The sequence below is a fragment of the Lynx canadensis genome, chromosome F2 (assembly GCF_007474595.2).
Source record: "Lynx canadensis isolate LIC74 chromosome F2, mLynCan4.pri.v2, whole genome shotgun sequence".
In the NCBI taxonomy this organism is placed as follows: domain Eukaryota; kingdom Metazoa; phylum Chordata; class Mammalia; order Carnivora; family Felidae; genus Lynx; species Lynx canadensis.
Genome location: NC_044320.2, coordinates 20,117 through 41,208, shown reverse-complemented (window position 1 = coordinate 41,208; position 21,092 = coordinate 20,117). Strand labels below are relative to the sequence as shown.

Here is a 21,092-nt window from a genome sequence, read left to right as displayed (position 1 = left end):
GCCTATAGAAATGAGCCACTGTATCACCTTCCCAGGACGTTGGTGCTCCCCCACCAATGCATTTCTCAAGCCTGGGTGATGCTCCTTGAGGGAAGTAGGCTCCAGCCACTACAGAATGAGTATCTCTTCCAGAAAGCTTCTTTTCATCAACTGGAGAAAGTGAAATGTCCTTCTCTTCTCAATTGTAATTAATTTACTTGGTTTAGAAGCTAGGGTCCCAAGGGATGACTGCTCTGTGGTAAGCAACAAGTGTAGCACAGAGCGGGTCTGCACCATCAGAAGACAGTCTGCCTCCCAGCCAATATTGATGTCATCACCACGCTAAGTAAAAAATTAGGTAAGAGAGAAATTTATGACTGGAATGGAGCATATGAACGACTATGTAAATAAGATCTAATACAATTTGGGTGAAATACTTAACTGAAAACTAGAACAATTAAAAATTCATCACAGGAATTAGAAGGGATGTCTTAGCCATAGTTACTTAAACAGAGGATTAAAATAAAGGCTGGAATTCTTAATTAAGTAAACATCTGCACTGTATATAAAGATGGATTTAAAAAGAAAAAATATTTCTTCTGGATTTGGCATTCTAAGATCGCATGCAATCTTGAGGAAGACACTGTCATGGCTTCTTAGTCTTTCTGTCTCTTGAAAGGATGGGAGACCCTTGGAGCAAAAACAGTTAATTTGTCTTCCTTCCTAAAGGGCCCTTCTCTAGAAGCAAAAGTTGTAACTGAATAAAAAGCTCCAAGGCCCTATCTCAGACTGAGAAACCAGGAGAGCCAGAAGGAGCTTCTGACACAACTTCCAGAGACTAAAGTTTCCAGCCACCTCAGGAAAAGACAGACATTCTCTTTCTTATGTGGAACATGCCTGTCGGGCAATGGTTAGTGAAGTCATAAGCCAGAGGCGCCTACCTTTGAACTGTTTCTCATTTTCCGTCATTGATCAAACACCTAAAGACCCATGTACCAAACCACATTTAAGTAAGATGTACCATTTGGAATCAGCAGATGGGCCAGCCTTGGGGCTGCAAGCTTCCTACCAGCACTGCCTTCATTCTTGGGGTGCTGGGGTGCAGCAGGTGCTAGCCTGCAGGACTCAGGAGGTATCAAGAGCCTGGGTGGTGGAGCCACACAGAGAGCAATACCACTGAGCAGACTGTACCTCAGGTCTCACTGTGAAACAGGGTAAATAAAAGTACCTACGTCACTGAATTGATGTGAGGGCTAAATGAGAAAACCCATGCAAAGCATTAATCACAATGCCTGGCACATGCTAAGGTAAAAAAGTAAAGGTTTATTGACTGAATCACAATTTTCATTCAGCATACAACCATTATTATCACAGTAAATTCACTCCCATTTTCATTTTTTAAGTCAAAGCTATTTGCGGTGAAGTATGCTTAGGAGGATTATCATCAAGAGGCAGATTTTTCTAATCAGTTTTTCAACATTCTAAGAGAAGTAAAGACCACTGTCACTACCATATGGACAACAGCCTGGAAAATAAAATCTGAAGTACAGGTCAAGTCAATGTAAGAAAAAAGAATGGAGTCAAATTCTAAGAAAGCTCCTTTAATAAATGGGAAAACTGGAATAATTTTATTAGTGAAAATGACACTATTAAGGAATAAAATGGCCAACTGCTCTCACTTATTCTTTCTTACCCTGATTCTTATATACAAAGCACCATTCCATTATAGCTTATCCCAAATATTAACTGGTCAATCTCCTCTCAAGTGTTTGTTCATATGGCATTCGAATTGTTCATCAAAGACTCTAAGCTACTTTCAGTTGTCAGATTTCAGCTTCTACAACTGTTTCTCACAGACTGCTGTTGCTGAATTTCTATTTATTTATAGCCTGTTTCAGACCATTTTGATGTTAATCTTTCCTCCACAAAGAAAGTAGGAAAAAGTGCTAAAGAAGTTTCTGGAGAACAGGGTTCTGAGGATACTGAAGTGAACCACTCATAAGGGAGCCTGGGCCAGAAGCACCACAGGCAAGGGTGGCAACTCTGGAAACTGGCTTTAGGAAAACAGAGCTCCTAGGATATTTGTCATCTCAAATATCAAGAACCAAAGGACACTGAGACCTTGCTGACCAACATCACTCTGGAGGACAAAAGGCAGCTTTAAAACATGCACACAAGAGTTCCCAGGCTGACAAACAACCTGCACAATTATCTACTTACCTACCTCACCTGGAATCCTGTCCTCTGGCAGCAGAAGGACCTGCCACTCCTCACCAGAGTCTGCTCAGTGCCAGGCTGCCCAGAACACAGTTATGACCACTCACCTTCTCCCCCTGAGAAGCTGATACGGAATACACGAACCTTGGTTTTGAGAACAAAACCTGTTAAGTCATATCCCATATACCACTGTGTGTCTGCTTTATGGCTGCTTTCCTCCCAATTCACAGGATTTTGTCTTTCCCAATTACCTTGTAGAAAAACCCATTTTACTTGTGTCATTCGACTTCTTAGCAGGATCTTACAAGTTTCAATCTACACATAAGCCTCATGTCGTTCCTTAACAAACTTTGCTCAAGCTCATAAGGTTTCTCTCCTGTCTGAATTACCTGATGCTGAAAAGGGATAACATTTTTGAAGTTAAAGGGATATTCCTCACAATAGAACGAAAACATTTTGAAGAGGCCCTAACAAAGAAATCCCAACCTGGCTCTATCATGATTGAAAGTGCAAGGATTCCAGTGAACTTTTCTTGAACCTGAAATAGATGAGTACAAGGAAAGAAAAGCAAGTGACCACATAAAATACCTCACTGCACCTTAAGATCTGGTGCTATGAAAACATGATTTTAAATAAGCATATTTAAGCCGTGCTTGTTTAAAGTACTGAAGCACAGCGCCACCCTCTGAATCTGAGGGAAGGCATGTGACCTTGGAATTTTTAGCACATAATTTTGCAGCCTACCTTTAGTTAACAGCACACTGGGAGATCTTAAATCACTGGAGAGATGAATCTCCAAAATGAAAGCTGTAAAAGTGACAGCTTTCCCATCAGTATATTGCTTCTGATGTAAAACAGGGAAGACTATCGAATAAAGTGGAGTTATTCTCCATTGTGAACTTTACGATGCTGAATGAAAGCTGCCTGTGCACTAAAGAGGGCCCCACAATTAATACACTTATAGGCTTGCTCTCCAGTGTGAATTTTCTCATGACCAGTAAGAGTTATTCTCTGACTAAAAGTTTTCCCACATTCATTACACGTATAAGGTCGTTTTCCACTGTGAACTCTCTGATGACGAATGAGGTGAGAGCTTTGTCGGAAGGATTTTCCACATTCAGTGCATTTGTAGGGTTTCTCTCCTGTGTGAATTCTCTTGTGTTGGATAAGGGACAAGCGTGCACTGAAGGCTTTCTCACATTCATTGCACATATAGGGCTTCTCTCCAGTGTGAATCCTCTGATGCTGAATAAATTGTGAATGCTGACTGAAGGCCTTGCCACACTTCTCACATTCATAAGGCTTCTCTCCTGTATGAATTCTGTGATGCTGGATGAGAGAGGAGCGGACGTTGAAGGCCTTCCCGCAGTCACTGCACTCGTAGGGATTCTCTCCAGTGTGAATCCTTCGATGGCGGACAAGGTGTGCACTCTGGCTGAAGGCTTTTCCACAGTCTCCACACTCATAGGGCTTCTCTCCATTGTGTGTTCTCTCATGTTTAATTAGGGTGGATATCTGCCCAAAGGTTTTCCCACACTCGTTACACTCATAGGGTTTCTCTCCAGTGTGGCTCCTCTGATGCTGAATGAGGTGTGAGCCCTGGCTAAAAGCCTTCCCACATTTGTGACACTCATAGGGCTTTTCACCATTATGGACTCTCTGATGTTGAACAAGGGAAGAGAGCACACTGAAGGCTTTATCACACTCATTACATTCATAGGGCTTCTCACCATTGTGTGTCCTTTGATGATGAATGAGATTAAAACTCTGGCTGAAGGCTTTTCCACACTCATTACACTCATAGGGTTTTTCTCCAGTGTGAATTCGCTGATGCTGAATCAGATGTCCCTTTTGACTGAATGTCTTCCCACACTCATTGCATCCATAAGGTTTTTCTCCAGTGTGAATTCTCTGATGCTGGACAAGGGACAGGCGAGCGCTGAATGATTTTCCACACTCATTGCATATATAAGGCTTCTCACCAGTGTGAATTCTCTTGTGCTGAATGACTTGGGAACGTTGACTGAAGGATTTCCCACATTCATTACACCTATAGGGTTTCTCTCCAGTATGAATTCTCTGATGAACGATAAGGGTTCGGTTCAGGCTAAAGGATTTCCCACATTCATTGCATTCATAGGGTTTTTCTCCTGTGTGAATTCTCTGATGTTGAATGAGAGATAATCGTGCACTGAAGGCTTTGCCACACTCAGTACAGTCATAAGGTTTCTCTCCAGAATGAGTTCTCTCATGCTGAAGGAGGTGTGACTGTCTACTAAAAGCCTTCCCACATTCCTTACACGTGTAAGGTTTCTCTCCGCTATGAGTTCTCTGATGATGAATCAGGTTAGAGCTATGACTGAAGGCTTTCCCACACTGATTACACTCATGAGGTTTCTGCCCAGTATGAATCTTAAGATGTTGACTGTAAGATGAACACGTACTGAAAGCTTTTCCACATTCACTGCACTCATAAAGTCTTTCTCCAGTGTGAATGTTATGGTGCTGAACGAAGTAGGCATGAGCCCTGGAAGCTTTGTCGCACTCAGCATAGGTGTGGGGCTTCTCTCCACAGTGAACTCTCTGATGTTGGTTGAAGACAGAGCAGTGGCAGGAAGTTTTTCCACATCCACCACACTCAAAGGGCTTCTCTCTGGTGTGATTACTCCCATGTTGAGAAAGAGCTCTACTCCGGCTGAAAGGTTTTCCACACTCAGTACACTCAAAGGATTTCTTTGGCCTGTTAACCCTCTGACTCTCACCAGGAACTGAACTCTGCCTGGCCACTTTCACAAACACATCTGTCTGACATGATCTTTCTCCTAGATGGAAACATGGGAGATTAATGAGGCCCTGAGTTTGTTGAAAGTCATCTACATGTGGCACATTCTGGTGGAGACTCTCCCCTCTAGATCCTCGATGAAATCCGACAGGGTTTGGGTCTGCAGTGCAGTTTACCTCCGTGGAACCGGATATCTGGCCTTCCCCCATAGGGGTTTTCACACGTGTCAATGTCACCGGTCTGGAATTGTTCTTCTGGGAGAAGGATTTCTTAAGTCTTTCCACTGTAGATTTTCCCCAGTAATTCTTTATCTTTCCCTCAGTTTTACACATTTCTTCAAAATCAGATTCCTTGGATATATTTCTTGCATGTTCTTCTGGTTTTGCTCTCTGGGACTCCACTGCTTTGGAAATTTCCTGTTTTGGAGTTAATTCCTTTTTTTCCATTAGAGACTCAAAACCTGAAAGAATGAAGAAAAATGAGTTATGTGTATTCTACTATGGGAAAACGAATTAGAGCATAAATAGGAACATTTATATGAAACAAGTATCTCCTAGGAGGATACTGGATTTTCAGAATGCAAAAGCAAAAAATGACCTCACTGGGATGAGGAAAGAGGGGAGAGAAGCATTCTATCAAAGCAACAAAAGCTGGTGTGGGGAGGAAGTAAGGAGAAGCCCAAGGTCAAAGTGTTACATCTGCAGATGGGCCAACTAGGCACAGATGGAGCAGAAACAGTGAGGCATGACTTGAGGGCGCTCAGAAAGGTGATGAGGGTAACAGGAGTGGAGGCTCGGAAGGTCACCACCTCTGCTGATCATGTCATTGCTGCATACTTTGCAAACAAGGTATCTTCTTATAGCTGCTTATAGCTTTCTATAATAGATATTCAAATATTTGTTTAAAAATAAATGAATGATAAATGGCTTGTAATGAATAAAGGGTATACAGAGTAATAGATAATGCAAAATGATTTGATATGGACAAATTGGCTTTATAGAAGCAAATTAGGGTAAATAGAGAAAAATAGATACAAAGAAAAGATACAAAAACAGATACTCACCCAAACAGCAGGCACAGTACAAGGCAGAAAAGCTAAATGTGTGCAACAGTCCATACCACACATTCCCAATGTACAAAAGTACCTGAGTATTGGTAAAAATTGTGATACAACCAAATTCTGAAATTCAATGAAAGGAAATTTACTAAAGACAAAACAAAAATTTCACACTAAACCACTGAATCATGTGGACACAATGACTGTTGGAAGGATAACCCAGGTCAGAACACTGAGAGGGGAGCCCTGTTGTGGGATGCCATGAAAGCATAATTGAACCTCTTTTGTAAACTAGTTCTTATAGAGCTGTAACAGGCTGTTACTCGCAGACTGTTTGGCCAGACAAGGAAACAGAGCTGAAAACGTTGATTAGATGGTGTCTAGCATTGGGCTAAGTCCTTTTAACAGACTTCAGTGAACTACTCACAGTACTTCAAAGGGATTTACTTAAGTATGGAAGCTAAAAACAAACAAAAATTTATTCTAGAAACTTATGAGCAGTCTGAAGGGGCAGACTCTGGATGTAAACATCCAGAATTCCTGTGGCTTCTATCAGGAGTATCTGAAGTGTCAAGAGTCCTCAACATCTTAGGAGTGGAGTCTAAAAAGATCCCAGTCGAGAGATATTATTTCCCTGGGTAGGAAACAATGAAGAATGTGAACAAAATGAGAAACCACAGAAGAGGGGTGCCTGGGTGGCTCAGTTGGTTAAGTGTTTGACTCTTGATTTTGGCTCAGATCATGATCTCACGGTTTGTGGGATTGAGCCCCACTTTGGGCTCTGTGCTCACAGTGTGGAGCCTGCTTGGGATTTTCTCTCTCTCTGTCCCTCCCTGACTTGTGTGCACTCTCTCCCTTTCAAAAACAAACCAACCAACCAACCAACCAACCAACCAACCACAGAATAGAATGATCTGTGGGTCAAGAAGCAACATCTCATGCTGATTCATGCTGTCATTTTCCCTCAGGAATCTAGTGATCCTTGGTTGCCTATTTGTATTTAACATGAGACAATAGAAGATGCTTGGGAACTCTGTGGATGAATGGTACTTGTCAAGTAGAGGCACATTTGAGTAAGATGGTAGTTATAAGGCCAGGGCATCCCCAAATGTCAAAATTTAGAAGTCTTTCTTCTATGGTTGGTTTTTTGAGGCAATCCCCTAATTTTTGCCTTAGATAGACGATGCCTTACTGTTGGGTATTCTTTGTACAAAGTTAGAGGAAGGATGTGTCACTATTAGCTGTTTCTGTATTTACACCTTTTAGTTGATATCTCAGGATTCAGGTCTTTTAAAAAAAAAAAAAAAAAACTAAAAACAACTCTTTATAAGTGGTAGACTGTTTTTCCATCAGGAGGTGCAAAATGTCTGGTTGCTTCTCTTTTTTGCAATGTTAGCAGCCATTAGTGATCATTATTTATATTCATTTTTATTTAAAAAAATTTTTTTAATGTTTATTTATTTTTGAGACAGAGAGAGACAGAGCATGAATGGGGGAAGGTCAGAGAGAGAGAGGGAGACACAGAATCTGAAACAGGTTCCGGGCTCTGAGCTGTCAGCACAGAGCCCGATGTGGGGCTCGAACTCACGGACCGCGAGATCATGACCTGAGCCAAAGTCAGCTGCCTAACCGACTGAGCCACCCAGGCGCCCCTATATTCATTTTTAAATTTGGAATTTTGAAATAGTGATTTCTAATTCTGTCATTCTTTTCTTTTTCTTTTCTTTTTTTTTTAATTTTTTTAATGTTTATTTATTTTTGAGACAGAGACAGAGCATGAACAGGGGAGGGTCAGAGAGAGAAGGAGGCACAGAATTTGAAACAGGCTCCAGGCTCTGAGCTGTCAGCACAGAGCCCGACACGGGGCTCGAACTCATGGAGTGTGCGAGATCGTGACCTGAGGCGAAGTCGGCCGCTTAACTGACTGAGCCACCCAGGCGCCCCTCTTTTATTTTTTTTTAAAGCTGGAAGCTCTATGAAGAGAAATTTCTACTCACCAATTGTTCACTTATCCTGAGGTATAATACATCTTATAAAGGCAGAATAAACACTTGATATTTTTATTCACCAGTTTTCAGAATAATGAATCAACTCCCTAGCATTCCTCAAAGGTGACCAATGAGTAGGAAATTACTCTAACAAAGGCTAACTCTAACAGCTCTAACAAAGCCTAAGACCAACCCCTTGACAAGACATGGTGATTCAATGTCATGTTATCTTTCTGCCAAAAGGAGACTTAATCCTCTTTCAAGAGTATGACATCAAATGGAGACTCTATAATGTTTTATCTATAATATTGACTCTCAATTAAACATCAGAAAGTATGTTAAGAAAAAGAATAATGACAAGAAACCAAGAGAAAAAAATACACAATAGAAACAAACCCACAGGTGATTCAGATACTGTCATGAACCAATATCAAAAGCAAAACTGATTAGTATATATAAGAACATAAAGAGATACAGAATGTGACCAGAAATCAAACGGAAACTGAAATTAAGAGTTCAATAGAGAGTTTGTTAGCAGATAGGACATAATAGAACAGAGGATTACTTAACTGGAAGGTACACAAGTAAAAGTATTCTTAAGTTTCAGATTGAAATACAGAGGGGGAAAAAAGGACAGGAAATATAGAAAAGAGCGTAAGAAACAGGTGTGATATGGTAGAACAGTGTAATATATGTATAGTTACAATCCCAGAAAAAGAGGAGAAAAGGAACAGGACAAAAGAAATACTGGCTTCCTCACACCTATCAGAATGGCTAAAATCAACAACCCAAGAAATAATAGATGCTGGCAAGGATATGGAGAAAAAGGAACGTTTGTGCACTGCTGGTGGGAATGTCAGCTGTTGCAGCTGCCCTGGAAAACAGTATGAAGGTTTCTCAGAAAGTTAAAAATAGAACTACCATATGACCTAGCAATTGCACTACTGGGAATTTTCCCAAAGAATACAAAAACACTAATTCAAAGGGATTCATGCACCCCTATGTTTACAGGAGCATTATTTACAATAGCCAAGATACGAAAGCAGCCCGAGTGTCCACCCATTGATGAATGGATACACATGGTGTATATATGGGCAATGGAATATTATTCAGCCATAGAAAAGAATGAAATCTTGCCATTTGTAACGACATGGATAGAGCTAGAGGGTATTATTCTAGGTGAAATAAGTTAGAGAAAAAAAATACCATATGATTTCACTCATATGTGCAATTTATTTTATTTTTAACATTTATTTTTGAAGGAAAGATACACAGAGCATGAGCGGGGGAGGGGCAGAGAGAGAGGGAGACACAGAATCCGAAGCAGGCTCCAGGCTCTGAGCCATCAGCACAGAGCCCGATGCGGGGCTCAAACCCACGAACTGTGAGATCATGACCTGAACTGAAGTCGGATGCTTAGCCAACTGAGCCACCCAGGTGCCCCTCATATGTGCAATTTAAGAAACAAATGAGCAAAGAAAAACAAAAGAGAGAGAGGCAAATTGAGAAATAGACTCTTAATTATAGAGAACAAACTGATGGTTTCCAGTGGGGAGGTGGGTATGGGGATGGGCTAAATAGGTGATGGGGATGAAGGAGTGCACTTGTTCTGATGAACAGTGGGTGATGTATGGAATTGTTGAATCATTCTATTGTACACCTGAACCTCATATCACACTGTATGCTAGTCAACTGGAATTAAAATAAAAACTTAAAAAAAAATAAATATTAGCTTACAACTTTCCACAACTGACAAAAATCTACAAATCATTGCAAAAAGCTTGAAGAATCATAAGCAATATAAATGCAAAAAGACCCCACACCTGGGTATAACATAATCAAAGTGCTAAAAACTAAAGAAAGAAAATATTTAGAGCAGCAAGAAGAAAAAGACTTATCAACTTAAAAGCAAAATAAGACTGCAGGCTGACTGTTCAACTGTAGAAGTGGAAGGCAGTAGACAAAAGGGTGTTGTTAATGGGCTGAAGAAAATAAATGGCAACACAGATTTCAGCATCTAGCAAAAACAGTCTTCAAAACTGAAAGCTAGGAAATTGCATTTCCAGGATGACAGTGTAAAGAACTCACTGGATCCATGTTACAGCAAAACAAAGATGGTAAGAATTATATGGGGCGCCTGGGTGGCGCAGTCGGTTAAGCGTCCGACTTCAGCCAGGTCACGATCTCGCGGTCCGTGAGTTCGAGCCCCGCGTCGGGCTCTGGGCTGATGGCTCAGAGCCTGGAGCCTGTTTCCGATTCTGTGTCTCCCTCTCTCTGCTCCTCCCCCGTTCATGCTCTGTCTCTCTCTGTCCCAAAAATAAATAAACTTTGAAAAAAAAAATTAAAAAAAAAAAAAAGATGGTAAGAATTATAAAAACAGATGAACACAGGGGAAGGGATAGAAAAATAAGATAATAACAGAGAAGGAGGCAAACCATAAAAGACTCTTAAATATAGAGAACAAACAGGGTTGCTGTAGGGGAGGTGGGTAGGGGGACGGATTAAATGGGTGAAGGGCATTAGGGAGGGCACTTTTTGGGATGTGCACTGGGTGTCATATGTAAGAGATGAATCACTGGGTTCTATTCCTGAAGCCAAGACCACACTGTATGTTAACCACCCTGGATTTAAATTAAAAACAAAAACAAAAAAACAAAAAACAAAAATGACAACAACAAAAAACCAAACTAACAATGATTTAGTCTCTGGAAATTATCCTAAGGGCAAACTGCAAATCAAGAAGCAGTTTTCTTATTCAAGAAAATCTACTAAAATTTGGTATGAACACTGAGAATGTAGGGCATTTGAGCCATGACCCACTCCATCTCTACCCACAGCTCAGGCTGACAGATGCTGTACTTGGGTTCGGTGGGGACAGGAAGAAGGGGCCTTTCTCCTTGGCTCCCAGTGAAAGCTTACCACATCTCACCAGGAGGTTAGGCCACGGGTAGTTACCATTCCTTCCAACTCCAAGGCAAAGAGGCAAAAGTCCTGGTGAGTGTGGCTGAGAGGGCAGGGAGTCACCCTGCTGGAGTCAGAACAAACCTCTAACAATGCTTTAAAAATACCACAGCCCAAGTTTAATTGGATCAGACTGCTGAGCTATTTATACCCTAGGGTATTATCAAAACAGTAGAGCAATCTTTGTTGCTTTCCTCACATAGGAAATTCCAAGGGATTCAGGAGCTCTGTGCCAGAAATGGGGATGAGAACCAAATATGTATTCATTATAAATCACAGTATCACAGATAGGAATATTTTATATGTGACAAAGACAGCACAGAGGAGGTGAGTGAATGCATAGTGCTGTTGGGAGTCAGAAAATGACAGCAGGTGGCTAATGGAATGTACAGGAACAAATGAAGACAAATGGTAAATAAGAAAGTAAATACAACAAACTCTATATTCATTCTTGTTCTCATTTTTTCCTCAATTTTCATAATAGACATAATTAATTATATAAAGTAAGAATTATGAAAATGTATTGTTTTACTCGGAACATACAGAGATGGAACTGTGTAACATTAGCACAAAGAGAGGAAGAGAAAATAAAGCCATGTAGAAGTAACAATTCTACATGCCTCTGGAATTGTTAGTATAAACCAGAAGGAGATTCTGATAAGTTAAGATGTACCTGGTAAGTTCTGGAGCAACCACGAAGAAACTAAAGGTACTAGGTATGGCCATGTAGCTGAACTCACCATTGGAACGGGAGAGGCAGTGATTCGGGCTTCTTCAAGGCCAGGATTTACCTCCTCTGCTCTTTCTCTGTCTCACAAGTCCGAGGACAGATGTGTTTATGACGCGGAGCATAGAGACGGGGCTGGAGATGAGCATTTGGACATGCTGCTCCAGAGGACGGCAGACAAAACAGATAAACTGGCTTCTGAACAAGCATGTCCAACAGGGAACACACCAAACAGGGACTCTACTACATGAGGAAAAGAAACTTTATCTGTTCAAGCCAACGTATATGTGGTCTATGAAATACTGTCACCTAGTGCCAAGAATGAACATTTCTACGTAGGAAGATTTGGGGTGATTTTATCCTCATTGCTGTACTTCTCTACAAGACTATTTTGGTAAGATGATACGTGTTCACTGTATAAAAATACTTTTTTTTTCTTTTTAGGCAGAGAGAGAGAATTCCAAGCAGGCCCCATGCTCAGCTGCACAGCCAATGAAGGGCTTGATTCCACCACTCTGGATCATGACCTGAGCCGAAATCAAGAGTCAGCCACTCAAAAAACAGTCACCCAGTCACCCCTAAAAATAATAAATTATCTTATTTTTTAAGTTTATGTATTTATTTTGAGAGGGAGAGCGAGCAAGCAGGGAAAGGCAGAGAGAGAATTCCAAGCAGGCTCTGCATTATCAATATAAGTCTGATGTGGGGCTCGAACTCATGAACCATGAGACAAGACCTGAGCTGAAGTTGGAAGCTTAACTGACAGAGTCACCCAGGCACCCCCAAAATAAATTACTTTTCAACACACATTTCATAGCTTCCTACTCCTCTGGGATCAGAATCACATCTAACACACATCTAACACAGCCTGCTAGGCCCTAATGCAGTCCTGTCTACTTCTCTTTTTTTTTTTTAATGTTTATTTATTTTTTGAGAGAGAGAGAGAGAGAGAGAGGCAGAGTGTGAACTGGGAAGGGGCAGAGAGAGAGGGAGACACAGAATCCGAAGCAGGCTCCAGGCTCCAAGTTGTCAACACAGAGCCCAATGAGGGGCTCAAGCCCACGAACCATGAGATCGTGACCTGACCCGAAGTTGGGACGCTTAACTGACTGAGCCACCCAGGTGCCCCTGTCTACTTCTCTTTAAACATGTGTGTCTCTGTTCTGGTCTGTCCTCCCCTGTACACTATAGGCTCTGACAGCCACGAGGATGCTACCCAGCTTGTTCACCATAAGCCAGATCATAGCTGAGTGATACATTTGAATTCATACACGTTCTGTCCCCAATTCCCAGCCTGTCCTTGACAAATTCTTCTGCCTGGGTGTCCTTGTCCTTGGACCCCCTTCCCTTTTGCTCAGGTTCTTCTCAGGCTCCTCCTCCTACCTAAGAGGCAAAACCACAGGACCACCAGGACCACCAGACAAGGCCACCAGGAGAAGAAGCATGTTAAATGCTCAGCTGCAGGACGGTGAACATCTCTGAAACTGGGCAAGAATGATAAAGTCCCATCCTGGTCTCAGGTGGCACAGAGGAAACCACACAGTCTTGGAGCCAAACAGCCATGATTCAAATCCCAGCTACTCCCCAGCTGTGTGTAACTGACTCATCTCTCTGATCATCAACTTCCTCATCTATGAAATAGGGAAAATAATGCTTCTGGCATGGACTCTGAGCCCTCAAGAAATTGTAATGGGAGGTTGCACCAAAGGCCCTTGGAAATCTCCTGGAAGATAAACCACTTCTTACTTCCAGGTAAGGAGATATGACAAAATAGAAGTCATCAGGGGACAATGTTTAACATATTGTGTAACACACAGAGGGTGGTGCATGTGGAGAAACGAAGGGGGGCCCAAAAATAAGTTTAACTGTTTTAATTTCATCAGGCAAAATCTGGGTAAGAGAGTTACAGAGGCATGCTACCACTCAGTTATTTTACAGCACTTCTGCCAACTCTACCCCTTTCCTGCCAGCATGGACTCATTTCCCTATATGCCACCATTCCCACTGTGTGCACCCACGTATACAGGAAACTCGATAAATGGACTGTGCAAAATTGCAGGGTACAAGAACGATTTGCAAAAATCAACTATATTTTTATACATAAGTAATGAAGAATTGGAAATACCATGCACAGCAGCATAAAAATAAAAATACTTAGGAATAAATCTGACAAAAGATGTTAAATGCCTAAACGTGGAAAACTAAAATACTACTGAGAAACTGAAACATAAATAAATGGAGACGTACATCTTGTTCATGGGTCAGAAAACACAATATATGTCAATTCTCCCCAAACTGGTCTATAGATTCAAAGCAATCACAATGAAATGCTAGCTGTCTAGCAGGAGCAGAAATCAACAAGCTGATTTTAAAGATCATATGGAAATACAGAAGACCTAGAATAGCCAAAGCAACTCTGAAAACGAAGAACAAAGTTGGAGAATTAATACTACCTGATTTCAAGACTTTTTTTTTAAGTTTACTTATTTATTTTTGAGCGCACTTGAGTGGGGGAGGAGCAGGGAGAGGGACAGGGAGAGACAGAGGGAGAGAGAGAGAATCTCAAGCAGGCTCCACACTGTCAGCATGGAGCCCAGTGCAAGGCTGGGACTCATGATCCATGAGATTATGACCTGAGCCAAAATCAAGAGTCAGACACTTAGCTGACTGAGCCACCCAGGCACCCCGGATTTCAAGACTTTTCATAAAGCCTCAGTAATCAAAACAGTATGATACTGCAGTAGAGACTGACAATAGACAAACAGAAGAGAGCAGAGGGTCCAGAAATAAACCCACACATATATGGACAACTGATTTGTGACAAAAGCACAAAGGCAATACAAGTGGAGAAAAAATGTTTTTTTTTTTCAACAAATGGTCCTGGAACAAGTGGATTAACAAATTAAACAAAGTAAAACTTGGTGGGGCACTGGGGTGGCTAAGTCAGTTAAGTGTCCAACTTTGGCTCAGGTCACAATCTCATGGTTCATGATTTTGAGCCCCATGTCAGGCTCTGTGCTGACAGCTCAAAGCCTGGAGCCTGCTTCGGATTCTGTGTCTCCCTCTCTCTCTGCTCCTCTCCTGCTCACGCTCTGTCTCTGTCTGTCTCAAAAATAAACATTAAAAACACTTTTTTAAAATAAAAATTAAAAAACAAAAAAAATTTAACAATCAGAAAGCAAAAAATCCAGTTAAAAAATAGGCAAAGACATGAACAGACACTTCACCACTGAAAATACACAGAAGGGAAACAAGTACATGGAAAGACAGCTAACATCTTTAATTACTAGAGAAATTAAAATTGAAACCACAATGAGACACCACTACAAATCCATCAGAGTGGCTAAAATGAAAAAGATTGATGACACAAGTATTGATGAGGATGTAGAGAAAATGGAACCCTCATCCATCGCTGGTGGGAATATCAAATGGTGCAACCAGTTTGGAAAAGAGTCTGGCAGTTTCCTAAAAAGTTAAATATATACCTACCATGTAATCCAGCCATTCTATTCCTAGGTATTTACCCAAGAGTAAAGGAAATGAATGGTCATACAGGGGTCTGCATACAAATGTTCTTAGCAGCTTTATCTGTTATTAACCCCACACTGGAAACAACCCAAATGTCTGTTAACAGAATTGATAAACAAATTGTGGCATATCCATACAATAAAATACTAATCTAAAAAATAAACAAAATAAAAAATAAAAAATTAATAAATAAGTTACTGATACAAAACATGGAAGAATATCAAAAGAACTATGTTGAGTCAAAAGATGACAGACAAAAAAAAGAACACATGCTCTATGATTCCAATTATATAAAGCTCTAGGAAATGTAATTTATATAGACAGAAAGCAGATCAGTAATCACTTCACGATAGAGATGGGAAGAAGTGAGAAGGAGGGATTACAAAGAAACAGGAGAAAGTTTTGGGGGTAAAGGATATTCTTGCTATCTCGACTGTGGTGAATAGTTTCACACGTAAATACATAATGCACAAATGTTAGCATATTGCACATCTTAAACATGCATGGCATATTAATGCTTAATATACCTTAATAAAGCTGTTTCTAAAAGGGGGAAAATGCATGGAATGTGGAGCCAGTATGCCAGAGATCCAACCCAGCTCTGTTCCTGGCCAGCTGTGTGATCTCAGGCCAGCAACTGAATCTCTCGTGCCTCAGTTTCTTGAGCACCAACTGTGAGGACCTTGGAAGATTTCATAAGTTCATGTACTGAGCACAAATGTCCAGGCATTGTTAGCTGCTGTGGTAGCACAGAGGATTCAGCTACACTTACTGTTCACTATTTATATGCCCATACTCTTTGCTACACATGAAGAAACCCTAACTCATGTTTTTCTCCAAGGCCCTGAATCAGCCTGGGAAGTCTAAGTGAGCAATAGCAGGAATGACTCTGGGCAGGAGGGCATATCTCTGGGTGGTCTTTCCAAGCAGCCAAGGCAGAGCTGACCAGCAAGGCCTGAGAAGGAATGGGCAGCCAGGGCAGGGAGTCAGCGCCCCAGAAAGATACCTGAGCTCTTTTCTGGGATCTTTCTGATCATTTTCTAGGGTAAGGGAACCATGAACTCATTTATGGGTATAGAGAGAAACGAGAAGAAAGGCAGAAATGGAGAAGAGGGAAAGCAAAGCCTTGGCAGTGACAAGAGATGTGGCCCAGAGCTCACAGAGAAGGGCCTGGAGAAGTGGCAGCACCTGCCAGCAGGGGCAGGAGAGCATGGGGGCATTCCTGGAGACTTACTTCCACTCCTGTGATTCCGGATCCAGCTCTCCTCAATTCTCAGTGAGTGTGGGGTCCATGGTTCTTCCCCCTTCTCCAGCCTGGAGATGACATCAGGTTTGGAACGTTGAAGTCCTGTTCCAGAGAAAGGAAGCAAGACTGACAATTCATCCAAGTCCAGGGCAGGATGGCCCCATGGGCAGCACGTGTGTGCTGGTCGTGACCTCCCCTGTCACCTGGTCTGCAAATCAAGGAGACAGATTCAGGCCTCTGCCCCAGCTGAAGAAAAGTTACACCCAGCTCTTCTGGGGGCTGTGGATAAGGGACAGAGTTGGGGCCTGAACACATCACACTAGAAGACTCACAGAATCTTGGTGTCTACCAAGGACTGTCTACAAGGACTAAAGGGAAGCAGCACATTCTGGTGTAAGGTAGGGCTCTGAAACCAAATGGATTCAAATCCTAGATCTGTCCCTGACTGCCTGTATGAACTTAAATGAATGATACTCTTCTTCTATACTTCCTACAAGGAAATTGGGGTGTCCATGGCACTGCCTGTCCTCTCCTCTATGCAGACCAGGCCTGCCTGGGACCAGAGTCATAAATGTCTTGCGTTCGGACCCAGGGGATGAGGAGCCTCTTAGCCCCAAGCCTAGCCCCAGTCCCATTCATGAGCAAGGAACCCAGAGCCCAACTTCAGAGAGAAGCCTTACCCAGCGAGACCAGATTTCTGTAGGTTTCCAGCATCACGTCCTTGTAGAGGCCTTTCTGAGCAGGGCCCAGACAGCCCCACTCCTCCCAGGAAAGGAGCACAGCCACGTCCTCAAAGGAAACTGAGACCTGGAATGACGAGATCTTGTTGCAACCCCAGGATCAGGCCCAGGGTGGGTCTGGGGTGTGGAGGAGCCATTAGGCTCAGGATGGGCAAAATCCCTCTGAACGCATGTACCAGACTTATCCTCACAAGAGTGGCCTCTTTGAGGCAGGCACCATTTCCACTTGTCTTTGTCTGCCGAACCCCTGCCCTCCACTGTGTCTGGTCCAGGGATTGGGAAGACACAGTGTGGGGCACATTTCAGGGACCTGAACTCAGGGACCGAGGACACTGGTGAAGACAGGCAGCCAACTACCCTCTGGGACCAGCCCCTCAGAGAGAACCATGGAGAGACTCCAGCCAAGAAAGGGCTAAGGCCACACAGAGGTGTCTCCATGCATACCACTCACCTGGGGCCCATCAGGAAGGAGCTGCTTGACGGCTATCATTGGATCTCTGAGCTTTTCCCAAGGAGGTGGGCAAAACTGCAGGGAGAGGGAAGACTGTAATGGAGTGTGACCAGCCTGCTTTTCTCACAGCAACACTGAGACTTCTGTGCCTGGATCTCAAGAAGTCTATGGCAGCAGACATGGAATGTGGGGCTGCCAGAAAGCCCTGGGAAGGGCAGATGGACTAAGCACCCAGTAGTCCCTGAGACTATATCCCCTTGCCCACCATGAGGCCTCCCCAGCAGCCCCTGGTACAACAGCATCCTAAGGTCACCACGTGATGGCCCCAGCAGTGCACCTGGCTGGAGGAGCCAATGGGCTGCATCTCAGGGCCACTTAGGAGGTCCTGGAGAGTGGGCAAACACTTGAGGACAAGCAGACCAGGCTCTTTCTAATGCAGTGCACAACAAGTAGGGAGGCTGACAGACAAAATTTTAAGTGCCTATGTCAGGTGACGATAAAGGATAGAAAGAATGAGTGCATGAGGGCAGTACTTGGTGGTAGGAGATATTTTACAGAGGATAGTCAGGGAAGGCACCTTTGATAAAGCAACATCAAAGGAGAGATCTCACTGTAGTGAGGGCAGGCAGTATGTGGATATTAGGGGAGATATATCCCAGAAAGGGCAAAGCACAAGTGCAAAGGTTATGAGGTGCAAGCTCACTTGATGTGTTCAAGTAAGGGCAAGGAGGCCAGAGGGGCTGAAGGGGAGCTGGGGAGGGCACGAGAAAAGAGGGTGGAGAGCCTCCTAGACGATAGGATTTGGGCTTTAAATCTGAATGAGATGGGAAGCATCTAGAAGGTCTGGACAGTGATATGACCTTGACAGGTCTTGTGGCCTTTCCAGCTGCTGCTTTGAGAACAGACTGGGGGTGGGGGGTGGGGGCTATCAGGGCCTAAACAGGAAAACCAGTTGGAAGGCTCTGGCTATAATCCACTAGAGGTGACCACAGTGGTGGCAGCAGCTGATAAGTGATCAGATTCTAGATGCATTTCAAAGGCATACTTAATAGGATTTGCTGATGAATTAGATCTGGGATAAAACATCAAGAATTCTGGCCCAAGCTACTGAGATGATGACATCTCCATTCACTCAAAAGGATAAGACTGTACAAGTACATCTGAAGGGTAAAAATTAAAAATTGGTTTTGTATGTGTTGTATTTAAGATGCCTATTAGACTTACAAGTGGAGAATGAGAGCTTTTGCATATACGGGTCCATAATTCAGGAGAAAGGCCGAAGCTGGCTGGGTATACACTGGGAACTGTCAGTATACATATGACATTTAGAACCCCTCCTCTGGTTTTACTACAGGCTGACAGGTGACATGAGGGTTATCACTCTCAGCAAAACCTTCCCAATCAGCCTCTGATACAAAGCTAGCTCCCACCTCCACAGCTCCCCACTCCATGCAAACGAACCCCTTAGTTCAAGTAGAAATGTGTATCGCTGGTGGGTCTGCACTCTGCCTTTGCTTTCAGACTGGCAGGAAGGCATGTAACACTGCTGCTGGAAGCATGGGCTCTGGAAGCTAAGACGGCTGAATTCCAAATTTGGATACACCACCTACTAATGCAAAGGTCCCCGGTAAGTGACGAGTCTCTACACAGACCTTAAAATGAGAACACTACCGCTATCCTCAGCGACTATTTTGAGAATTAAATGAGGAAAATGTATAAAGTACTTTGTATAGTGTTGGCAAACCATAACCAAGAAAAATATAACTAAACCTTAATCACTATCATTAAGGCAATGTTTATTGACCGCCCAACAAATGAATGAACGAACGCCGTGATTGTTCTAGCTCCAGAAAGTGATCTCCTCCTGCTTGTCCCCTTCAGACCCAGGAACCGAGGTCCCTTCCCTGACAGCTTTAGCAACTCTATCCTTTCACCTAATCTGCTGCGTGAAAAGCACTTTTCGAGAAAAAGCACAATTTCATTCATCCCCTGACCACGTCCCAACCTCGCCTCCTCGTTAAGGCCTTCTTCATCCACGCGGCGACCCGGGGAGCGTGGACGCCACGGAGCGGGTCTCCGCGGGGGCCTCCGCCGCTCCCCTGCCCGCCTTCCCACACTCCACACCACCTCCGCGCGCTACCCACGGCCGCTCAGACTCCTCCGCGCCGGCCGCCCTCGCCCAGACTCACTCAGCTCGGACACGGGTGGACGCGCCCCTCGCAGACGCCAGGCCCCGAGCGCCAGAGCGGCCGGACAGGAAGTGCCCGCCTTGAACTTCCGCCGCGCCCTCCATCTCACCACCAATCGGGTTCCCGGTTCCGGAGGCTGCTCACAGAAGACTCTGCGCTCCTGGCAAGTTCCTGGGTCCTGGTCCTGACTTGGTTGCCAGAAGCCGACTGGCCTTGTGAGAAATGTTAAAAGCTCTTTAGAGAGTTGGGAACTGTCACAGGGCGGAAACTCATGAAGAAACGAAAAGGATCAGAGAAGGAATAAGTCACAGTGAAACAAAATCTTTTATTTTTCTTATTCCCGATTATTCTGAAAGATTACTGTTTTTCAGAGTAATAATAGCAACGATATATTAGGTTATTATAGCTCATGGATGAGTAAAATGGAAGACAGCAATGTCATAAGGGATGGGAGGGAGGAATTGGGAATACTTGGTTATAAGTACCTATGCTACCTATGAAGCAGTATAGTGTTACTTGAAAGCCGACTCAGATTAGTTCTACTAGATATATTTGCAACCATTAAAATATTTTCATTTATTTATTTTTTTTTTGAGAGAGAGCGAGTCGGGGAGAGGGCAGAGGGAAAAAGAATCTTGAGCAGGCTCCATGCTCAGCGTGGAGACTGAAGTGGGGCTCCATTCCATGACCCTGGAATTATGACCTGACCTGAAATCCAGAGTTGATGGTCAACTGACAGATGCACCCAGGAGCCCTTTTTTTTTTCTTCTCCCCATGCTATATGGAGACTTATTTAAAACCTGAGGACACAAAGTTTAATGTTTTTTATTTATTTTTGAAGGAGAGAGAGAGAGAGAGAGAGAGAGAGAGAGAGAGAGAGACAGCATGAGCGGGGGAGGGGCAGGGAGAGAGGGAGACACAGAATTCGAAGCAGGCTCCAGGCTCTGAGCCAGCAGCACAGAGCCCGATGCGGGGCTCAAACCCACAAACTGTGAGATCATGACCTGAGCTGGAGCCGGACACTCAACGGACTGAGCCACCCAGGCACCCCGTGAGGACACAAAGTTTAAAAGTAAGAAGATGGTGGAATGCCTAGGTAGCTCAATCGGTTAAGCGTTCAACTTTTGATCTCAGCTCGGGCCCTGATTTCAGGGTTGTGGGTTGGAGCCCCATACTGGGCTCCACACTGGGTGTGGAGCCTACTTAAAAAAAAAAAAAGATGGAAAA

General features: G+C 43.3%; 1 protein-coding gene across 1 annotated transcript; it reads right to left on the bottom strand.

The window, feature by feature from the left end:
- Positions 1-1,278: 1,278 nt before the first annotated feature.
- On the bottom strand, positions 1,279-20,167 carry LOC115506093 (zinc finger protein 252-like). Its single transcript, XM_030303935.1, has 5 exons — positions 19,866-20,167; positions 17,677-17,751; positions 17,166-17,292; positions 16,474-16,587; positions 1,279-5,438 (listed from the first exon to the last, which is right to left on the bottom strand). Exons 2-5 carry the CDS (start codon positions 17,713-17,715, stop codon positions 3,079-3,081), a joined length of 2,640 nt encoding a protein of 879 aa, XP_030159795.1. The 5' UTR covers positions 17,716-17,751; positions 19,866-20,167; the 3' UTR covers positions 1,279-3,078.
- Positions 20,168-21,092: the final 925 nt, after the last annotated feature.